Source organism: Capricornis sumatraensis, chromosome 13, assembly GCF_032405125.1.
Source record: "Capricornis sumatraensis isolate serow.1 chromosome 13, serow.2, whole genome shotgun sequence".
NCBI lineage: Eukaryota > Metazoa > Chordata > Mammalia > Artiodactyla > Bovidae > Capricornis > Capricornis sumatraensis.
In genome coordinates this window covers 88,774,374-88,791,995 of record NC_091081.1, presented here as the reverse complement: position 1 = coordinate 88,791,995, position 17,622 = coordinate 88,774,374, and the positions used below count along the sequence as shown (strand labels likewise).

At 55.1% G+C, this 17,622-nt stretch overlaps 1 protein-coding gene across 1 annotated transcript; it reads left to right on the top strand.

The window, feature by feature from the left end:
- The first annotated feature begins 646 nt into the window (after positions 1-646).
- RNASET2 (ribonuclease T2) lies at positions 647-17,210 on the top strand. The gene is made up of 10 exons (XM_068985298.1): positions 647-732; positions 925-1,090; positions 3,925-3,985; positions 5,600-5,655; positions 7,109-7,166; positions 8,606-8,676; positions 12,893-13,006; positions 14,521-14,569; positions 15,885-15,959; positions 16,640-17,210. The coding sequence occupies exons 2-10, from the start codon at positions 1,014-1,016 to the stop codon at positions 16,820-16,822; spliced, it is 744 nt and encodes a 247-aa protein (XP_068841399.1). The 5' UTR covers positions 647-732; positions 925-1,013; the 3' UTR covers positions 16,823-17,210.
- The last annotated feature ends 412 nt before the right edge of the window (positions 17,211-17,622 follow it).

Genomic DNA, 17,622 nt, shown 5'->3' with positions numbered 1-17,622 from the left:
CCAGAAGAGCTGCAAACGGTGGAGATCATGGGAATGGGGCAGAGAGAAATGGAATCGAATGGGGTTACCTAGGGGTGCCCTGTGCGGTCTTGGGGCTGGACAGACAGGACTGTCTGGGGTCAGGGGCTGCCCCTAGGGGCCATGTGGTGGGGAGGACACGCGACATGAATCTCTCGCCTGCCTGGGTCTCCAGGGTCCCAGCTCCTTGAATACAACCCGGCCTCGAGGGAGCAGCCTTCTCCCAGCCCTTTCCTGCGGCCCCACGGCGCTGTCTCCGCACGCCTGTCACACACCTTGACGGACTGACTACTGGGCCCCGAAAGCCCCGTCTCCCGGGCTTTCAAGTCGACCTCCCGGGTCTGGGCCGAAGGCGGGCAGGAACTAGCCCGAAAGGGAAGCTCGGTCAAAAGCCTAACGGGCAGACGGACAGGCCGGGGGCGGGGCGTGCCCTCTGGGCGAGGCGTGTCCTCCGGAAGGGGCGTGGCGTCGGGCTTCTCCAGGGCTTCTCGGCAGCCCGGCGCCCGCCCGTCGCCCAGGGGCGTGGCCCGGGCCAGGGGCGTGGCGTTGAGGGTCCTGGCCTTGGCTGAGCCTGGGGGCGTGTCTCGGGCTGGGGGCGTGGCGTTGGGGCATCTGGGCGGAAATGCGCTGGAAGAGGCTCGGGCAGCGGGCTTCGCCGGGTAGCGAGGGTCGCGGTGCTAGCGGACCGGCGGCCGTGTGCGCCTGGCGGACCTGGTGAGGCGGCAGGGCCCCGCGGTTCCGGGTGGTCGGTGGGCGGGGTGCGAGTCCACTGTGTTGCGGGGATCCGGGCTCCCTGGCCTCCGGGCCTCCGCAGCTGGGCTCGGCGGTGGGCTGGGGTTAGCCGCCCTGCTCGCCGGCCGCCGGCCCGGCGCACGGTCAGCTTAGCGACGTCTGTTCCTTTTTCAGGGAAGCGCAGGGCCTGGCGCCGGACGCGGCCTCGCGCCCTCGGGAGACTGAGCCTTGGCGACCCCGCGGGGTCCTCCCGTGTGCGGCGGATGACTTCCCCGGCCTTCCTGGGCGCCTTGTGCCTGGCGCTGAGCTGTTTGGGCGGCGCGCACGGGCTCTGGAGGAGGTGAGCCGCCGAAGGGGCGCGGCGCGCGGGTCTGCAGGGGAACGGGGGATAGGCGGGGTAGGGGGACACGGGTGCCCGAGCTTCGGGGTGGCTCCGGGGCGGCGCGCGCGGGCTCTGGAGGAGGTGAGCTGCTGGCGGGGCGCGGGGCGCGGGTCTGCGGGGAAACGGGGGTGGACCCGGGCGCCCGAACTTGCGAGCGGCTCTAGGGACGGCCGGCGCACGCGCGCATTCAGGGTCGGTGCGATCCTGGTGAAGTGGTCGTGGTTCCTCTTTCCTAGTTTCTTTCTCTCGCCCTCCCTCCCCTCCCCCTCGTTCCCTCTTTCCATTCTTTCCTGTGCAACCGACGAGTTAGGAGTTAAACAGGGGCTCTGGGAGAGGATTCGCATTATGCTTCGGTAGAGGAGACAGAGATCTGAGTACCAGATTTGAATTTTCTTCTCTTTAATTTGGATAATGATCTTGTTAATAGAAGGAGTTCATACTTCATTTGCAGGCGTGGGTAAAGTTCAGTTTTCGTTTTTAATGAACCATCGTTGTTGTTTTATCATTTACTTTAAAAGGTAACATTAAATTTCAGTTTTCCAAGAAAGTGTTATTTTCTGAAAACGGGCTGCATTAAATAACTAAGCCTTGCCCTCAAGTTAAGAGCGGTTCACCAGAGAGGTAGTGTGGAGTGCGGACTCACATCCAGATGTGTGATCCAGAGCCCTCCACCAAGGTCGTTCAGCCCGAAGTCCCCAGAGTGATGGCACCCGCCTCCTAGTGCCAGTGCCAGGAGGCATCAGTGAAAGTACAGAACATGCTCCGAGCCACGCCTGGCCTACAGTGATCAATGCAGCAGGCCCCTCCATAGGAGGACTGCAATTTTCGGACTTCCAGAGATGCAAACATGTGTTCACATATCCAGTTACGTAACAGTCCACATGTCTGGCATACTTGTCACGCGCAACTGAAATAATTGGCGAGCAAGGCAGGGGTTCGAGACCACGAGGGTGACTCAGAGCCTGAGGGCCTCACGGGTCAGCGAGGTTTTCCCAGGCCCCCTGCCTCTGGTTGGGAGGCTTTTCTCTCTACAGCGCAGTCAGCGTCTCCACTGATTAGAGAGGATCTCTCTCTTACGCTCACAGCACTCTTTAGCCGGGGTGGTATGTGGTAATTGTATTACAGACATTGTTGAGTCTTGAGTTTTATTGTAAACTGGTCTAGTTTTCCTGATCTCTGCCCACTCTTCCAGCCTCGGTTTCCGCCTTTGTGAAATCAGGTTTTCATACCGAGGGGAAAAAAGCACTTCTACAGTCCATGGGGTCGCTAAGAGTCGGACACGACTGGGCGACTTCGCTTTCACTTTTCACTTTCACGCATTGGAGAAGGAAATGGCAACCCACTCCAGTGTTCTTGCCTGGAGAATCCCAGGGACAGAGGAGCCTGGTGGGCTGCCGTCTTTGGGGTCGCACAGAGTCGGACGCGACTGAGGCGACTCAGCAGCAGCAGCAGCACTTCTCCCAGCACTGATGCCCATGCACTCTTTTTTCTCTTGTACTCAGCGTTTGCTCATTAGTTCAGTCTGAGAAAAGTTTTCAAATATTGTGAATTCTCTGCTTATTAAACAGTACTCAGTAATTTACAGAACTGTTATGTAAGAACTTATTTCTGTTTGGCTTTTGCTTTTTCTAAAATTTCATCTATCCTAATAAAATAAAATTTCATCTATCCTGAATGACATGCCTGCTTGAGTTATATGCCCTGTTGCTACTGATGTTTTCCATCTGGAAAGTGAGTATTTCCACAGGCCAGCCTTTCTACCCCCATCTCTGTGTGTCCCAAGCCTTGCCAGCCTGGTGGAAGGGCTTCTGCTGAGGGATGTATGAATGCTACTCCACAGCCCCTTATGGAACGTCTCAGGGTCAGATGGGTTTCATGGGGACATTGGAAGAAGTCCTTAGGCTCCCAAGTCACACATCCTGCAGAGAACAAGATCCCAGTGGCTGGGGTGGTGCCAGGCCCTGTGCAGCCCTGGGTGCTGTTCTGTGGCCCGATGAGCTATAAGAACCACTGTGTTTCCAGGCTTGTGGGTGTCACACGTGCTGCTAAGGGCTCATTGGTCTGTATCTGTCCTGCCTGAGCCTCTGAGGAGAAAGGGGCGTTCTGACCAGCTCTTCACTGCAGAGCCTTCCTGGCTGCCTGGTCCAGAATCCCAACCCCCTCCCCACCTGCCAGGCTTCCCAGGTGGCACGGTGGTGAACAGTCTTCCTGCCAGTGCAGGAGGTGCAACAGACGTGGGTTTGATCCCTGGGTCGGGAAGATCCCCTGGAGAAGGAAATGACAACCCACTCCAGTCTTGTCCAGAGTCGGACATGACTAAGCACGCAGCACGCACCCCACTGGACAGGCCTGTTACCCTTGTCCCCGGGCCATGCTGTCTGTGTTTTCTCAGTCACCGTAGTCATTGTCTCCCTCACTGGCTGGCGCTGCAAGAGAGTAAGGACTCGGCCCCCCAGTCCTCTCAGCGACCCCCTCCCTGCCGACAGCAGCGCCTGGGGACCCGGCCGCGCGCTCCTGCCCACAGCAGAGCCTGGGGACTCAGACCCCTCCACGCAGCAGCAGCAGCAGCAGCAGCAGCAGCGGCTGGGGATCCGGCTGCCCACTCCTGCCCACAGCAGCGCCTGGGGACCCGGCCGCCCACTCCTGCCCACAGCAGCACCTGGGGACGCAGACCCCTCCCCGCAGCAGCAGCGCCTGGCCTGCAGCTGGCATTCAGTGTTTATTGAATGATCAATGGATGAATTAATTTTTCTGTAACTCAAGTTATAGAGTAAGCTCTTGTCTTTTTGCAGTGATGACCTTGAATGGAGCAAACTAATCATGGTTCACCACTGGCCTGCGACCGTGTGCCAGGTGAGTTCTACGGGGACTGGTGACGCCCACGGAGAGGAGGTCCTGTGCAGGCTCCTCCCCAGCGCCTCTCAACGACCGATCCCCCGGCCCAACCGCCCCTCGAGGCCGAGCCCTCCCAAGCTGAGACCGTGCCTCCAAGAGGCCCTGCGTGAGGGGCCAGGGGCCCTGCCCTGAGAACCAGGTGGCGTCACAGATGCCAGAGCAGGTCTGTCCTCTGCTCAGGGGCCCTCAGCTCATGCCCCCTTGGAAAGCTGCACCTTGACCCCAGTTTCCCCCCACCAAAGGCTCATCCAAGACGCTGGGTGAAGAGCTGGGGTAGAAAAGCCCCCGTGGGTGCTTGGCTTTGCCCTCCACTGCCTCGTGCCGCGGGAAAGCCTGCCTGCTTTGGACTGTGTTTCCTTGGGGATGGGAGCAGGGCACGGTTGGTCGTCCTGCCCTCTGCCCCCTAGTCTGAGCCTTCTGACGTCAGATATTGCCGTCACCTAAACCAGGCCTGCCCTCATTTCCAGACCAGCCATACAGAGAAGTGCCTCCCACATCAGAAGGGGTTTAAGCAGGAGGGCTTGCGGGTGAGCCGGCTCCTCACCACACCCGGCGTGTACTGTCCCTTGCTTGCTCACTGCGGGCACTGGGCCCAAGTTCTGATGCCACCACCTGATAGTCGAGGTGTATTTCTTAATGGTTAGTTATTTTGGAAAAGATCCATTTTAGCGAAACAAGTTGGAGGTTCCTGTAAAGTAACTCCATGAGTTAATTGTTTGACTCTCATCTTGCGCTTCGTTGGCTCCAGATTCTCAGTGCTTATTATTGCATCACTGCATTTGAACCTGGTGCCTGAACAGATCTGAATGCGCCTGGGCGCCATGTCAGCCTCCAGTTCCCAGTTTTTGATTGCATGACAAGAAAATTATTCATGGGTAACTGTGGTGTTGGAGAAGACTCTTGAGAGTCCCTTGGACTGCAAGGAGATCCAACCAGTCCATTCTGAAGGAGATCAGCCCTGGGATTTCTTTGGAGGGAATGATGCTAAAGCTGAAACTCCAGTACTTTGGCCACCTCATGCGAAGAGTTGACTCATTGGAAAAGACTGTGATGCTGGGAGGGATTGGGGGCAGGAGAAGGGGACGACAGAGGATGAGATGGCTGGATGGCATCGTGGGCTCGATGGATGCGAGTCTGAGTGAACTCCGGGAGTTGGTGATGGACAGGGAGGCCTGGCGTGCTGCGGTTCATGGGGTCGCAGAGTCAGACACGACTGAGTTGGTGATGGACAGGGAGGCCTGGCGTGCTGCAATTCATGGGGTCGCAGAGAGTCGGACACGCCTGAGTGACTGAACTGCACTGAACTATGAGTGCATCCATCAGATAGACTTAATTTTCAGGCACATTAAAAAAATAGCTGTTAAATTCTGTTTTCCAGATTTTTGGTTCACCTTTTTCAAATAAAACATCCAGCCCCCACCCCGTGTGGTACCCTCATGAACATTGTTTATCGTAAATTATCACAGAATTTATTTTGTGTTAGGATTTCATTGATGTTTGTCGAAAGAAAGGAAGGTTGCTGAGTGTATTTAATAAACAAGAAACCACTTGTCCCCTGTCTTTTCTTCATAGGAAGTTGAGAGCCACTGCAAAGACCCTCCGAATTACTGGACCATACACGGATTATGGCAAGTACTTCCTGCCTTTCAAACTTCAGCAGCCCCAGAAGCTGGCTAACCTGGGGTTTGGCTTCACTCTGTGCAGACGTGTATGCTGGAGATTTCTGTTAGGAGTTTTCTCAGCAGGCCAGAAGCTTGTTGAGAAACACCTTTAGTCTTCCTAACATGACCTGCCTTCTGCTGTCCTTGAGTCCTGTTTCGGTGGGACGATAACAGTCCAGCTTAAATATGCATTTAGGGGTTCTGGGTACATTTTCAATCACTGAATTTAAATTTTCTCATTTTCTTCTTTTGGAACCAATAAGTAAATGCATAAAAATAAATGTATGTATGTTATACATATGTGATTTGTATCTATAGTATACACGCTTCACAGACACCCAGATTTTTTCTTCTGGTTTTGCCAGCAGCCTGTTTAGTTTGTTTTTTTTTTGTGGTGTGTGCATGTATTCAGGACATCAAACCGTGTGCGTTTGTTTGTCCAGAGGAAGCGACCGGCTCTCCCCCTCCCTTGAGAGGCAGGCAGTCCTGGCTCCTGCTGGCCCTGGTGTCCCTCGGGGACAGGGTCAGTGGAATGCTGGTTAAACAGGGGCCTGAGGACTGGGCCTCATCCCACCTCTGGTTTTCTGTGACTTCACTGGTGCCTTCGGCCGCCCTCCAGCCGGAGGGACGGCACCCAGCTCTGTGGGGAACTGGGCTAGTTTCAGGGGCTGGGCCAGGCTGGAGAAAGCAGGTTTGGTCCCTCGTGATCTAAGCTGCACGTGGAGATGGAGCGTGGACCCGTCCAGAATTGGGCGCATGAGGACAGAATGAGGCACAAGTGGAGGGACATGTGCTCTGTGCTAAAACATTCCCGCAGCCAGCCTTGAGTCGTCACCAGGCATGTCCTGAGCACGACACGTGCCTTGTATCAATGATCCTCATCACCTTTAAAGAGGTGGAACCTCTTTCATTTCTCATGCTGTGCTTGTTGAGTGGAGATTTGCAAGTAACTCAAAAAGTGTTGGTTGCTCAGTTGTGTCCAACTCTTTGCAACCCTGTGGACTGTAGCCCGCCACGCTCCTCCGTTCATGGTATTCTCCAGGCAGGAATACTGGAGTGGGTTCCCATGGCTTTCTCCAGGGTATCTTCCCAATGCAGGGATCGAACCTGGGTCTCCTGCACTGCAGACACCACCAGGGAAGCGCCAGAACCTGGCCAGATATCTCCACTGACCCAGCTCTGGGTCGCCCCCTACTGGGCTGTCTGTTTGCTTCCTGTGCAGGAAAGCCTGTTGGCACTGTGCCTGAAGTTTGGAACAACTTTCCGCTTTGAAGGGAACTCTGGTAGTGCCCACTTGTGCCCAAGCGTGACTCACGCCCTTTCGTTCTCTCCAGACCACAACTCAAGTGTTTTCTCATGCCATTTGGAACCAGCCAGACCAAGACTAATTTCTCTTTATTTTTTCAACTCTAATTTCAAGGCCCGATAAAAGTGAAGTGTGTAACCGATCCTGGCCCTTTAATCCCAAGGAGATCAAGGTACTAACTTTAATAGTGTTCCACCACAGAGTCCCCGAAAGGTTCGCTCCTCCTCCAGGTGTGCCCTCAAAGCTGTGTTTGAACTGTGTTCACCAGCGTTTATGGGCATCTAAAGCAGCCCCATGGATTAAGGATGAGCTGTGTCTCAGTAAGTCCTCTGCCCTGGGCCCGATGGGCTGCAGCGATGTGTGAGGGGCAGCAGGGTTGAGCAGGCCGGCCCTGGCTCTAGCCTGTGGCCCATGGCTCCTAGTCTGAGCCCCCTGCCCGCTGGGCATGAGCTCAGGCGTGTGCACCGCCCTGGCATGCAGGACTGCCTTAGCCGCCAGGGCGTCCTTTCTGGCTGTGGGTGGGCTTCTCGATGGGGCCAGTGAGCAGGGAAGAGAGGATGGGCCTTTCCAGGACAAAGACTTGTATTGCAGAGTAACTGGGCCCTGCGGTTACAAGAGCTGGTAGCAGCCACACACACACACACACACATGCACACATACACACGTGAGCGCAGCTTTCCATGGGATGCTGACAACCCCTTGTGTGTGATGGTCAACTGTCAGGGACTCGTGACTTCATACCTGGACTTAGCGGGCAGGGTCTGCGAGTTCCTGAGACCTCTCTGAAAACGTGGAGCAGAGTTGGGATTTGCCAGAATTGTGGGCCCTTCCCAGGACTGCACGGCCCCCAGAAGGACGAGGTAATCGCGTCCAAACCAGTCACAGGTTCTCATGCCAGGAGCGCATCGGGCACTGTGCCAGTGGCCGGGCAGAACCAGGTGTGGTCTCCAGCCCCCCCTGCCTGCAGCCAGGAGCCGGGACAGACGTCCCCTCTGGGTGCCTGGAGGGGAGGGTAGTCAGAGCTGAGGACGGCAGGCCTGGGCCCGGCTCTCCGGAGGAGGTGGTGGGATCCAGCTTAACCAGAGACAGGAGAGGCAGCGGCCTGTGCAGAGGCCCCGGGGTAGGACGGAGCTCTGAAGCAGCTGGGAGAAAGCCAGTGTGGCTGGGGGTGAGCCGTGGGCCCGGGCAGTGTTCCTGAGTCCTGTGTGCTGCTTAAGGCTTGTGTGTCTGAGTAAGATGCAGACGTAGTCTTTGGAAACATTCAAGCTGAGAGAGAAGGAAGCCAGTGTCATGGCTTGATACTTTTGTGGGGTTTTTTCATGCTGAATAATACTCCCTTGTGTGGGTGGACATGATCTGTCTAGCCGTTCACCGTCAGAGCTTATATTTTCACACACGCTTTCACGATTCCCCAGACTTCACTTTTACGTGTGTCTTAAGAAGCAGGTTGTGCAAGATGCACTGAGTCATTTCACTCCCCTGAGTGTTATTAACTCGCCGAGCTCAGTTTTGTTTGCTTTTTTTTAATGTGTCCGTTTATCAGGTCTGCCTTCTAGGTTTGAGTTGTCAAGCCTCACGTGGATTTATTATCATTGCTGTCTTTACGTGCAGGACCTTTTGCCAGACATGAGGAGGTACTGGCCCGATCTGCTGCACCCGTCCAACTACAGCCACCAGTTCTGGTGAGTCTATGTCCCCAGGCCCGTCTCGGGCCCCACAGCCCAGGTGTGAGGTGGGGCCGCGGGAGCAGGGGTCCTGAGGCTGCGGAGCTGGAGCGGCCGCGCGTGTGCCGCACCCTCTTTGGAGCGGTCCTCCAGTGGATAAGGAATGAGGGCGAGGGGAAGTGACTCTGAAAACTTGCTTTTTAATCCATTATATCTTTCATTTTGTGTGCGTGCTAAGTCACTTCGATTGTGTCCGACTCTTTGTGACTCTGTGGACTGTAGCCCGCCAGGCTCCTCTGTCCGTGGGATTCTCCAGGCAAGAATACTGGAGTGGGTTGCCATGGCCTCCTGCAGGGGATCTTCTGGACCCAGAGGTTAAACCTGGGTCTCCTGCATTGGCAGGTGGATTCTTTACCACTGACGCCACCTGGGAAGCCCTCCCTCACTGCAGGATGGCAATTTATAATTCATCTCACAGTGAATCAGGTTTTGGCCAAAGTGATTCACTTAACTTGGAAGTATATTTGTGTAGACTCTTCAGTCAGTTCAGTTCAGTTCAGTTCAGTCGCTCAGTCGTGTCTGACTCTTTGCAACCCCATGGACTACAGCACGCCAGGCCTCCCTGTCCGTCAGCAACTCCCAGAGTTCACTCAAACTCATGTCCATCGAGTCGGTGATGCCATCCAGCCATCTCATCCTCGGTAGTGCCCTTCTCCTCCTGCCCCCAATCCCTCCCAGCATCAGGGTCTTTTCCAATGAGTCAACTCTTCGCATGAGGTGGCCAAAGTACTAGCTTCAGCTTCAGCATCAGTCCTTCCAATGAACACTCAGGACTGATCTCCTTTAGGATGGACTGGTTGGATCTCCTTGCAGTCCAAGGGACTCTCACGAGTCTTCTGGAGGAATTAAATTTTGGAGAAGAGCTTTTTGAAACAAAGCAGAGTGACAGTGACCTCTGTCCTCCTGGCTCGTGGGTGTTTGGATTGCGAGTTCACTTGAGGGTGTGTGGCTGGGAGGTGGTTCACTCACGGCTCTGGGTCCGGAGGCTGTAAAAGTTTGGGAGACGAACAGTCCACGTCTCCAGTACTGGCTCTGAGCGACCTGAGGTCTGGAAAGTGGTTTCAGAACAGACTGTGGCCTCCATGGGTTGAAATAGTGAAAAACAATAAAAAAAACTTTGAGCACTTCATGGTGTACTTAAAAATAAAAACTCTTCGGTGACTAAGTAAACAGAAGAGGTTTCAGTAGTTAGAATATTCCAGGTAGAATCAGTCAGGTTTTTGCCAAAGCTTAAAAGCATACCACTAAACATAGACAAGGCATCTCCCCAGGTGGCACAGTGGTGAAGAACCTGCCTGCCAGTGCAGGAGCAAAAAGAGACACAGGCGTGATCCCTGGGTCCGGAAGGTCCCCTGGAGGAGAGCATGGCAACCCGCTCCGGTGTTCTTGTCTGGAGCACCCCATGGACAGAGGAGCCTGGCGGGCCACAGTCCATGGGGTTGCAGAGTCGGACAGGACGGAGCAGCTAACACCCACACACGTAACACAAAGACGGCCTTCGATGGGGCGAGTCCTTCAGCGTCTGATGAGGTGGTGTGGGCAGAGCACACACTTGGGTTTGTGTTCTAATAAGGGCAAAACGATGCACCTTTCAGGTTGGGTGTTTAAAGGATGCACTTAGAAGCTTGTTCTAAATGACGAAGGTAGCGTTCGTGCCTTTGGATGTGGAGATGGTGCTCATGTGGCCGGGTGCTTACCGGCTCACTGGTTATTGCCTGAGGGCGGCTATTGCCCAGGTCGCCTTGCTCTCTTGGATCAAATGTCCACAGAGGTGTCCTGGCCTCTCCTGTCCTTAAGGGGGAGGCTTATGTCAGAAAACTTTTCTCTTTAATCTCAAATGGGAATCGTGTATGCAGAGGAGAGGGTCCTGGTATCGGCTGGTGCTCAAGATAGTTCCCTAAGATTAAATCTGTTAACAGAACCAGCCATCCTGAAAAATACTGTGTACATGACCATCTGCAAAATAGGGGTGTTATTGGTTTCTGATTGTTGTAAGAAAAAGAAGGACTTCCCAGCAGGTTAAGTGGTAAAGAATCAGCCTGCTAATGCACGAGATGTGGGTTTGACCCCTGGGTTGGGAAGATCCCCTGGAGGAGGAAATGGCTACCACTCCAGTATTCCTGCCCTGGAGAATCCCATGAACAGAGGAACCTCGTGGGCTCCCGTCCATGGGGTTGCAAAGAGTTGGGCACGGCCGAGCATCTAAACAACAAGAAAAAGAATGAGAGTTGGTCATCTCTAACATCTGTTGAGTTAACTTGCTCTGGAAACAACAGTGGACATTTCTTGACTATTACATGCTAGGAGCAGTTTGGGCGTGTGTGACTGCTTCCGCCCCTGACTTCTCCAGCTCCTTCTGTGGAAGATTCTAGAATGACTGTCCCTGTTGTGCAGAAACTGAGGCCCCCATAATTCAGTTTCACGTTCAGCTAGTTGAAAAGAGTCTCCTTTTTCTATTTCATAGAATTTAGAAAGTTAAGAAATAATTCACTGTAGATGCTATTGTAGATGAAGAAAGTTGATTATTCATGTTATTAATATCTCCTCATGGTTTTCTCGCGGCTCAGCTCATAAAGAATCCGTGTGCAATGCAGGAGACCCTGGTTTGATTCCTGGGTCAGGAAGAGCTGCTGGAGAAGGGATACCCACTCCAGTATTCTGTCCTGGAGAATTCCACGGCCTGTGTAGTCCATGGGGTCGTAAAGAGTCAGACCCGACTGAGCGACTTTCACCTTCATTTTTCCCTTTCATGGTTTTCCTGGGCCCGGGAGACTGGTAGCTCACAGCCGTTGCCCTCGCTCAGGACTAGCCCTGGTGATGCTACCAAGGACTTGGTGACATTTACGTTGTGCTTCTGTAAGATTGCATGTAGGTGCCTTCTGAGCGCTTGAGTGACTGTCTTTATTAAATCTTTGTGAATTAATCTTTGATAAAGCTGATGCCTGTGTGGCTTTCCATGCTAACCATGGTTAGCTTCTGAATTGACAAGTTGTCAGTCATCCTAAAGGCGGGTGTAATCCGTGTTTGGCAGTTGATTGGTTGACAGCGTGGGGCATTGGAAGGGCCCCGAGCATGGGTTGAGGCAGGCCGGGGTTGCCTGGCTGGGCGGCTGTGAAGCTGGGCTGCTCACTGGCGCCTGTGAGCCTCGGTGTCCCCACTTGTAAGCCAGCAGTTACGTTTTCACTTTGCGGCTTTGTGAGGCTCGAGTGAAGAATGGGTGAACGTTTTGCAAACCTTTGTTACGTGCATGTATGGTCAGTTGTGTCTGACTCTCTTTCGACCCCACGGCCTGTAACCTGCCTATGCTCCGTCCGTGGAATTCTCCAGGCAGGAATACTAGAGTGGGCTGCCATTCCCTTCTCCAGGGGATCTTCCCGACCCAAGGATTGAACCCACGTCTCCTGCACTGGGAGGTGGATTCTTTACCACCGAGCCACCCGGTTTAATTTTCGGTAAAACACGAGCATTTATTATCAGTAGTGGTGTTTTTCTTCAGTACAAATCACTGCTTGTTTGCGGGCATTTGGCTGGGCTGCCGCTTCCGTGCAGTCGTCTCTGTAGATGATGTCTACGCTGCAGTGAGCTCGGGGAACCGGCTCAGGCCGTCGTGGTGATGCGTGAGCCTGCCTTTTCTTGCCAGTGGCTGAGGCGTGGCCGTCCAGCCGCGCCCGTCACGCCCGCTGCTGTCCAGCTGGGGCTCCCCGGGAGGACACCCGGAGCCATGTCATCCTGTGAAGCCTGAACAACAGCGATCGTGTCTTTCTCAGTTGGGTTTGTTGTTAATCTCAGAAGCGAGTTGGAGCCGCCTGGCGGAGGAAGGCCTGGAGAAAACTGACGAGGGCTGGTGGTGCTCAACTGGGCCCGGCGGGGCCTGGGGCCTGTGCTGAGAGGAGGACTTCCCGCTTTGCGAGAACGGCAGTCTGCCTCCTGCCCGGATGCCCTGCATGAGCAGCCGTGCAGGTGGCTTATTGGGAGGTGGTGTCGTTGCCTTTTAAAGTGAAAAGTGAAGTCGCTCAGTCGTGTCCTACTCTTTGCGATGCCATGGACTGCAGCCCACCAGGCTCCTCCGTCCACGGGATTTTCCAGGCAAGAGTACTGGAGTGGTTGCCATTTCCTTCTCCAAGATTACCTTTTAACCAGAGTTTTGCTTTTTTTTTTAAACACACCCTTACAGGAGCCATGAATGGAAGAAGCACGGGACCTGTGCCGCCCAGCTGGATGCCCTCAATTCCCAGAGGAAGTACTTTGGCAAGAGCCTGGATCTGTACAAGGCGCTGGCCCTGACCAGGTGGGACACCCAGGCCTGTAGGCTCCCCTCCCACACCCCACTCTCCCAAGTCACTGCACACCCACACCCTAGTCCTGGGGATGAACGGGGCTGAGAGTTGCTCAGCGCAGCATTCCTGGCTCAGGTACCATGGTCCCGGGAACCGGACAGCGGAGTCGTGCTGAGAAACACACACCTCCTCCCACGAGCCTTTCCAGACCCCTGGGGGCCTGACTGCATGGAGTGGACTCAGAGACTCAAGGGGCTCATCACACAGGTCCTGGGAGAAGTCGCCTGTGCGGGAGACCCCGGGCACCTCCCTCTTATCAGATTCCGGGGAGGAAGGCGCCCCCCGTTCACCAGCACAGACCTCATAGTCCTGGCTCATAAGCAGCGTGAGTCCGGCCGACTCTGCAGCCCAGGTTTTATTGAATCCAGCAGGAAAAGGAGAGTATGTGCTTACGCTGAAAGTTTCAAGGTCAAATATTTGAATAATACGTCCCTTCAGCCAACAACTACTTACTAAGGACCTCCTGGCTACCCTTCCTGAATCTGCGTGGCTTTCCATACACATGCGCAAGTGCAGAGTTGCTGAATTCTGGGACCCCTGGAGCGTCAGCCAGGCCCACGGGGGTGGACGGGCTGAGTCTTGGCCTCCCTGGAGTGTGTTCCCTGGGACCTGCCGAGGAAGGGCGCTCCTGCCCACTGAGTGTCTGATGGGAACTATGTAGAACCGCTGTAGAGAAGTCATAGAGTCTCCCAGCTTCTCCAAGGAAAATCAAAAATCTCAGCGCTCACAAAATTAAAGCTAAGGCTTCAAAACACATCCTTTCTATTTTGCTCTGTGTTATAAACCACTGGGCTTCCCAGGCGGCACAGTGGGAGGGACCCGCCTGCTGTTCAGGAGACATGAGACACAGATTCAGTCCCTGGGCCGGGAAGGTCTCCTGGAGGAGGGCATCGCAAGCCACTCCAGTGTTCCTGCCTGGAGAATCTCATGGACAGAGGAGCCTGGAGGGCTACAGTCCATGGGGTCACAAAGAGCAGGTTAAAACCACGTGCTTTAGAAAGTGATTCAAGGCATTGAAAGTATTTTAAAGATTGACCTACGTGCTTTAGAAAGTGATTCAAGGCATTGAAAGTATTTTAAAGATTGATCTAATCTGGGGTTGTTAGGATAAGCCTAGAATCCAGAATCAGCTGCTAGCTGTCCTTTAGGACAGGCATGGCGGGTAGGTGATTATGTGGTGCCCACTCCAGTTGGTGGCAGCCACCCGGACTGGTGCTGAGAGGTTCTGGTGCTGGAAAGGGGCCCAGATGAGGCCCTCGTGTGCCCACGGTGAGGGGAGGTCTGGCGGCCTGAGTGCCACCCCTGTGTTGCCTGTGTCAGCAGACTTACGGCCCCAGGTAGTGAAACTGCACACTTCCCTTTAAGAGGGTCTTCATTTGTATTATGAAATGTGATAGTAACAAGAAAGGAAATCGGACCTTCATTATACAGCTTTCTTTTTTTTTTTTTTTGCTTTAAAATTTAGCATGCTCCAAAAATTGGGGATAGAACCATCTACCGATCACTACTACCAGGTGAGTGTTGCTTCTGGCTTCTTATCAAATGTGTATCCGCTAACGGGATGCCCGGCCACAACCAGGTGTCACCTCAGCTGTGAGCTCTACTCTGGCTTCAAAGAACCCAAACCAGGCACTCCCACTTGACTGTTACGTTTCTAAATAGATTTCATTTAAATTTTATCTCCCTGTATATTTTGTGTAAACTCAAGGCTAGTGAAACATGATTTTGGAGCAGGTTTTGGAGTGGTCTCCTAGTGAGGAGTGTGTTCCAGCCTCTTAAGAGACTGGTATTAATAGAATGTGCAGTTGGATAGCACAGTTCTCTGAACCTGAAGAAGAAAATGAAGATTTGTTTTTATGATGTAATTGTGCTTTGTTTCATGCTAAAAATGTAGAAATTGGAACCAGGCAGAGCCTGTTGGCAGGTGGCCTGTACAGAAGGGCTCACGCTGGTGTGAGCGCAGTTGTGGGCGGACGGCCTGGCCCCCAGGCAGCGGTCACTACCCGCCCTGGCCTGAAGCCTCTGCTCTCGGGCCCTTACAGTGTGAGTCAGCCGACCCCACCCTGGAGACAGTTTTTGTATTTGTTCCATATATGAATGTGGAAACACCCAAAAGTCACTGTCTTCAGCAATTCTGAGTTCCGGTGCCTCGGCGGGTCCCGAACCCTCAGTCTGGTGACCTGGTGTGACTAAGTCAGCACGTGCGTCTCCATCCGTGGAGAGTAGGGGCGGGCGGAGCAGTGCCCTTCCGGAGGGACTGCAGGCTGCCCTCTGTCCATCCGCCCAGGAGGCAGGGCATTTGTGGGCCCCTTCAGTATCGCCTTGACTCACATTTAAGTGGATAAGCGGAATTTTCTTGCCCAGAACATGACCTTCAGAGAGCAGACTTCAATTCCAAGCCAGAGCAACAGCCACAGCGCGTGTTTTCTGAGCTCCTTCTCTGTGCTGGAGGCACGAGGCAGGGTGTCAGCACAGGCAGGGCCTGCCCTCCCGTCTCCTGGCAGGAGAGCTTCTGCTTTTGTACCCGGCATGCTGGCCCTGGATCAGGGCCGAGAGGGGAAGGGAGACCCACGCAGCGCCGCTTGTGTGGACTCCGGTCTGGAGGGGGACCTCCGGGGCTGCTCCGTCTCCTTCAGGGCCCGGGGCTGGGGCGGTTCATCCGCAGCGTCTCCGAGCTGTGTCCGTGAGCCAGGGGCGCTCTGGGAAGAGCACGCCGCTGTCGGAAGTTTGCATCCACACGAGTGTAAACCAGCGTCACTTCTGACCACGACAGAACGGTTTGTTTGCTCTGCTGACATTTCATTTCTAATGCAGTTTATCCGATTTCAGGTGTCGGACATCAGAGATGCGCTTGTCAGCGTGTACAAAGTCGTGCCCAAAGTCCAGTGTTTTCTGCTAGAGAAGGTCAGATGTGCTATGCTCTGTCATCCCCTCTGTCTCTACCAAGAAGACCCGTGCAGTCTTCTGAGAGCGCGTGCTCACCGTGGAGTTCCCAGGGGCAGAGTTGTGTTGGGGGTGGGGGTGTGTGTGTGCAGGTGTACAAATGGTGTATGTCCACGTGTGTGTGTGTGTGTGTGCTTTGAAATAGCAGGCTGCTGTTCGACACCGTGCTGGGCAGGCTGCCGTTCTGGCAGCTGCTGCCTCACAGCAGGGCTCCTGCTCCGGAAGGCAGTGAGGCAGGGGCGGGGCCCTGCGGGCGTGCCACGCAGCTGTCGTTTCCCGTCCAACTTCCAGATGAGCTGTGCTTGCCTCTGTCAGCTGCTGAAGTCTTAAATTCATTTAGCGATAGGGTGCCGTTTACCTGTTCATCGATTGTGACGCAGGCGTGGTGTGTGGGGGCATGTCTGCTCGCACCTTTGTCCAAGCTGAAAGTGGGGTCTCCTCCCCGGCCACATCCAGGCTGGCTCAGGGGCGGGGCTGGAGGTGGCCGCAGCCGCCCCTCTGGGCCCTGGCCCCAGTTCAGCTCTGAAGCGGGGGTCCCGCTCCTGGAGCCCGGATCCCAGGTCCGGAGCCCTGTCTTCTGTCTTTGAACCACTGTGATGCTCCCAGCCTGCCTTCTGAGGCGTGTTCGCTCTTCCCTTCAGGGTCAGGAGGTGCAGCTCCTCGGGCAGATAGAGCTGTGCTTCTCCAAGGACCTGCAGCTGTGGAACTGCTCGCATGCTGCGGAGCCGGCGGCCCGCAGGCAGGAGGCTTGGCCGAACTTGGGCCTGCACGTCTGTGAGGACGGCCCCGTCCTATACCCTCCGCTCAACGAGACCAAACTCTGATGCCGCGGTTTGTAAATCTCCACTTTGAAAAGCAAGACTGCTGCTTTTTAAAAAGCAGCTCACAGCCGCCTTCCCCGGAGCCTGCTCTGTTTGTCCTGCTTTGCACCTCATGTCTGGGAGCTGAGTCTTGTGGTCCCTGTAAAGGTGGGGTGTGCAGGGGGTGCACCGAAAGGGAGGGGGTATCCCCGCCCCTTGGCTGCCTTGTGGTTGGAGTGAAGCTCTGGTTTCCTTTTTCTCTTCTTTGGCAATCTCTGCGACCTCCTTGGAAAATAAGGCAGGCCCACTTGGAGCCTGGGCTGATGGTGCAGACTCAGGAGAACTCACCCTTGTGTCTCTCAGCTCTGAGGACACGTTGGGGGCTGTCAGGACCAGCCCTCAAGCAGCAGCCCAGGCTGCAAACGGATGGCGGGGGTTTGGGGGGGTGGTACAGGGAGGGGGGGTGCGGTGCTGGAGGGAGTCTCTGCCTTGGGCCTCAGGGCTGTTGGCTCCTGTTCTGCGGTCGCTGCCAGTATCTCCCTTGGGGGGCTGGTGAGGATGACCCAGTGTCCCCTGAGGGCCCTGGTGCTGGCAGGCGAGATGCTCTGTGTGTGCGCAGGGGGTCGGGGTGCGGGAATTGGGGTGTGTGCCAAGTGCCACCCCACACCCCCACGGCATAGTGCTGCTCCCTGCAGACTAGAAGTCCCGCAGGGCAGGCAGTCCAGCAGCTCCCCCTTCCCCAGGAAGGCGGCATCAGTCCTCAGGTGCTGGGACTGAGGCCCCTGGGGGCAGGTCTGTGTCCCCCGAGGTGCTGCCTGGAGGCG

Bases quoted from the DNA above. Each gene is read 5' to 3' on its own strand.
- RNASET2 (XM_068985298.1), top strand. From the start codon at position 1,014: ATGACTTCCCCGGCCTTCCTGGGCGCCTTGTGCCTGGCGCTGAGCTGT. The intron at 1,091-3,924 runs GTGAGCCGCCGA...GTCTTTTTGCAG, and splicing joins GCGCACGGGCTCTGGAGGAG to TGATGACCTTGAATGGAGCA. The intron at 3,986-5,599 runs GTGAGTTCTACG...TTTTCTTCATAG, and splicing joins GGCCTGCGACCGTGTGCCAG to GAAGTTGAGAGCCACTGCAA.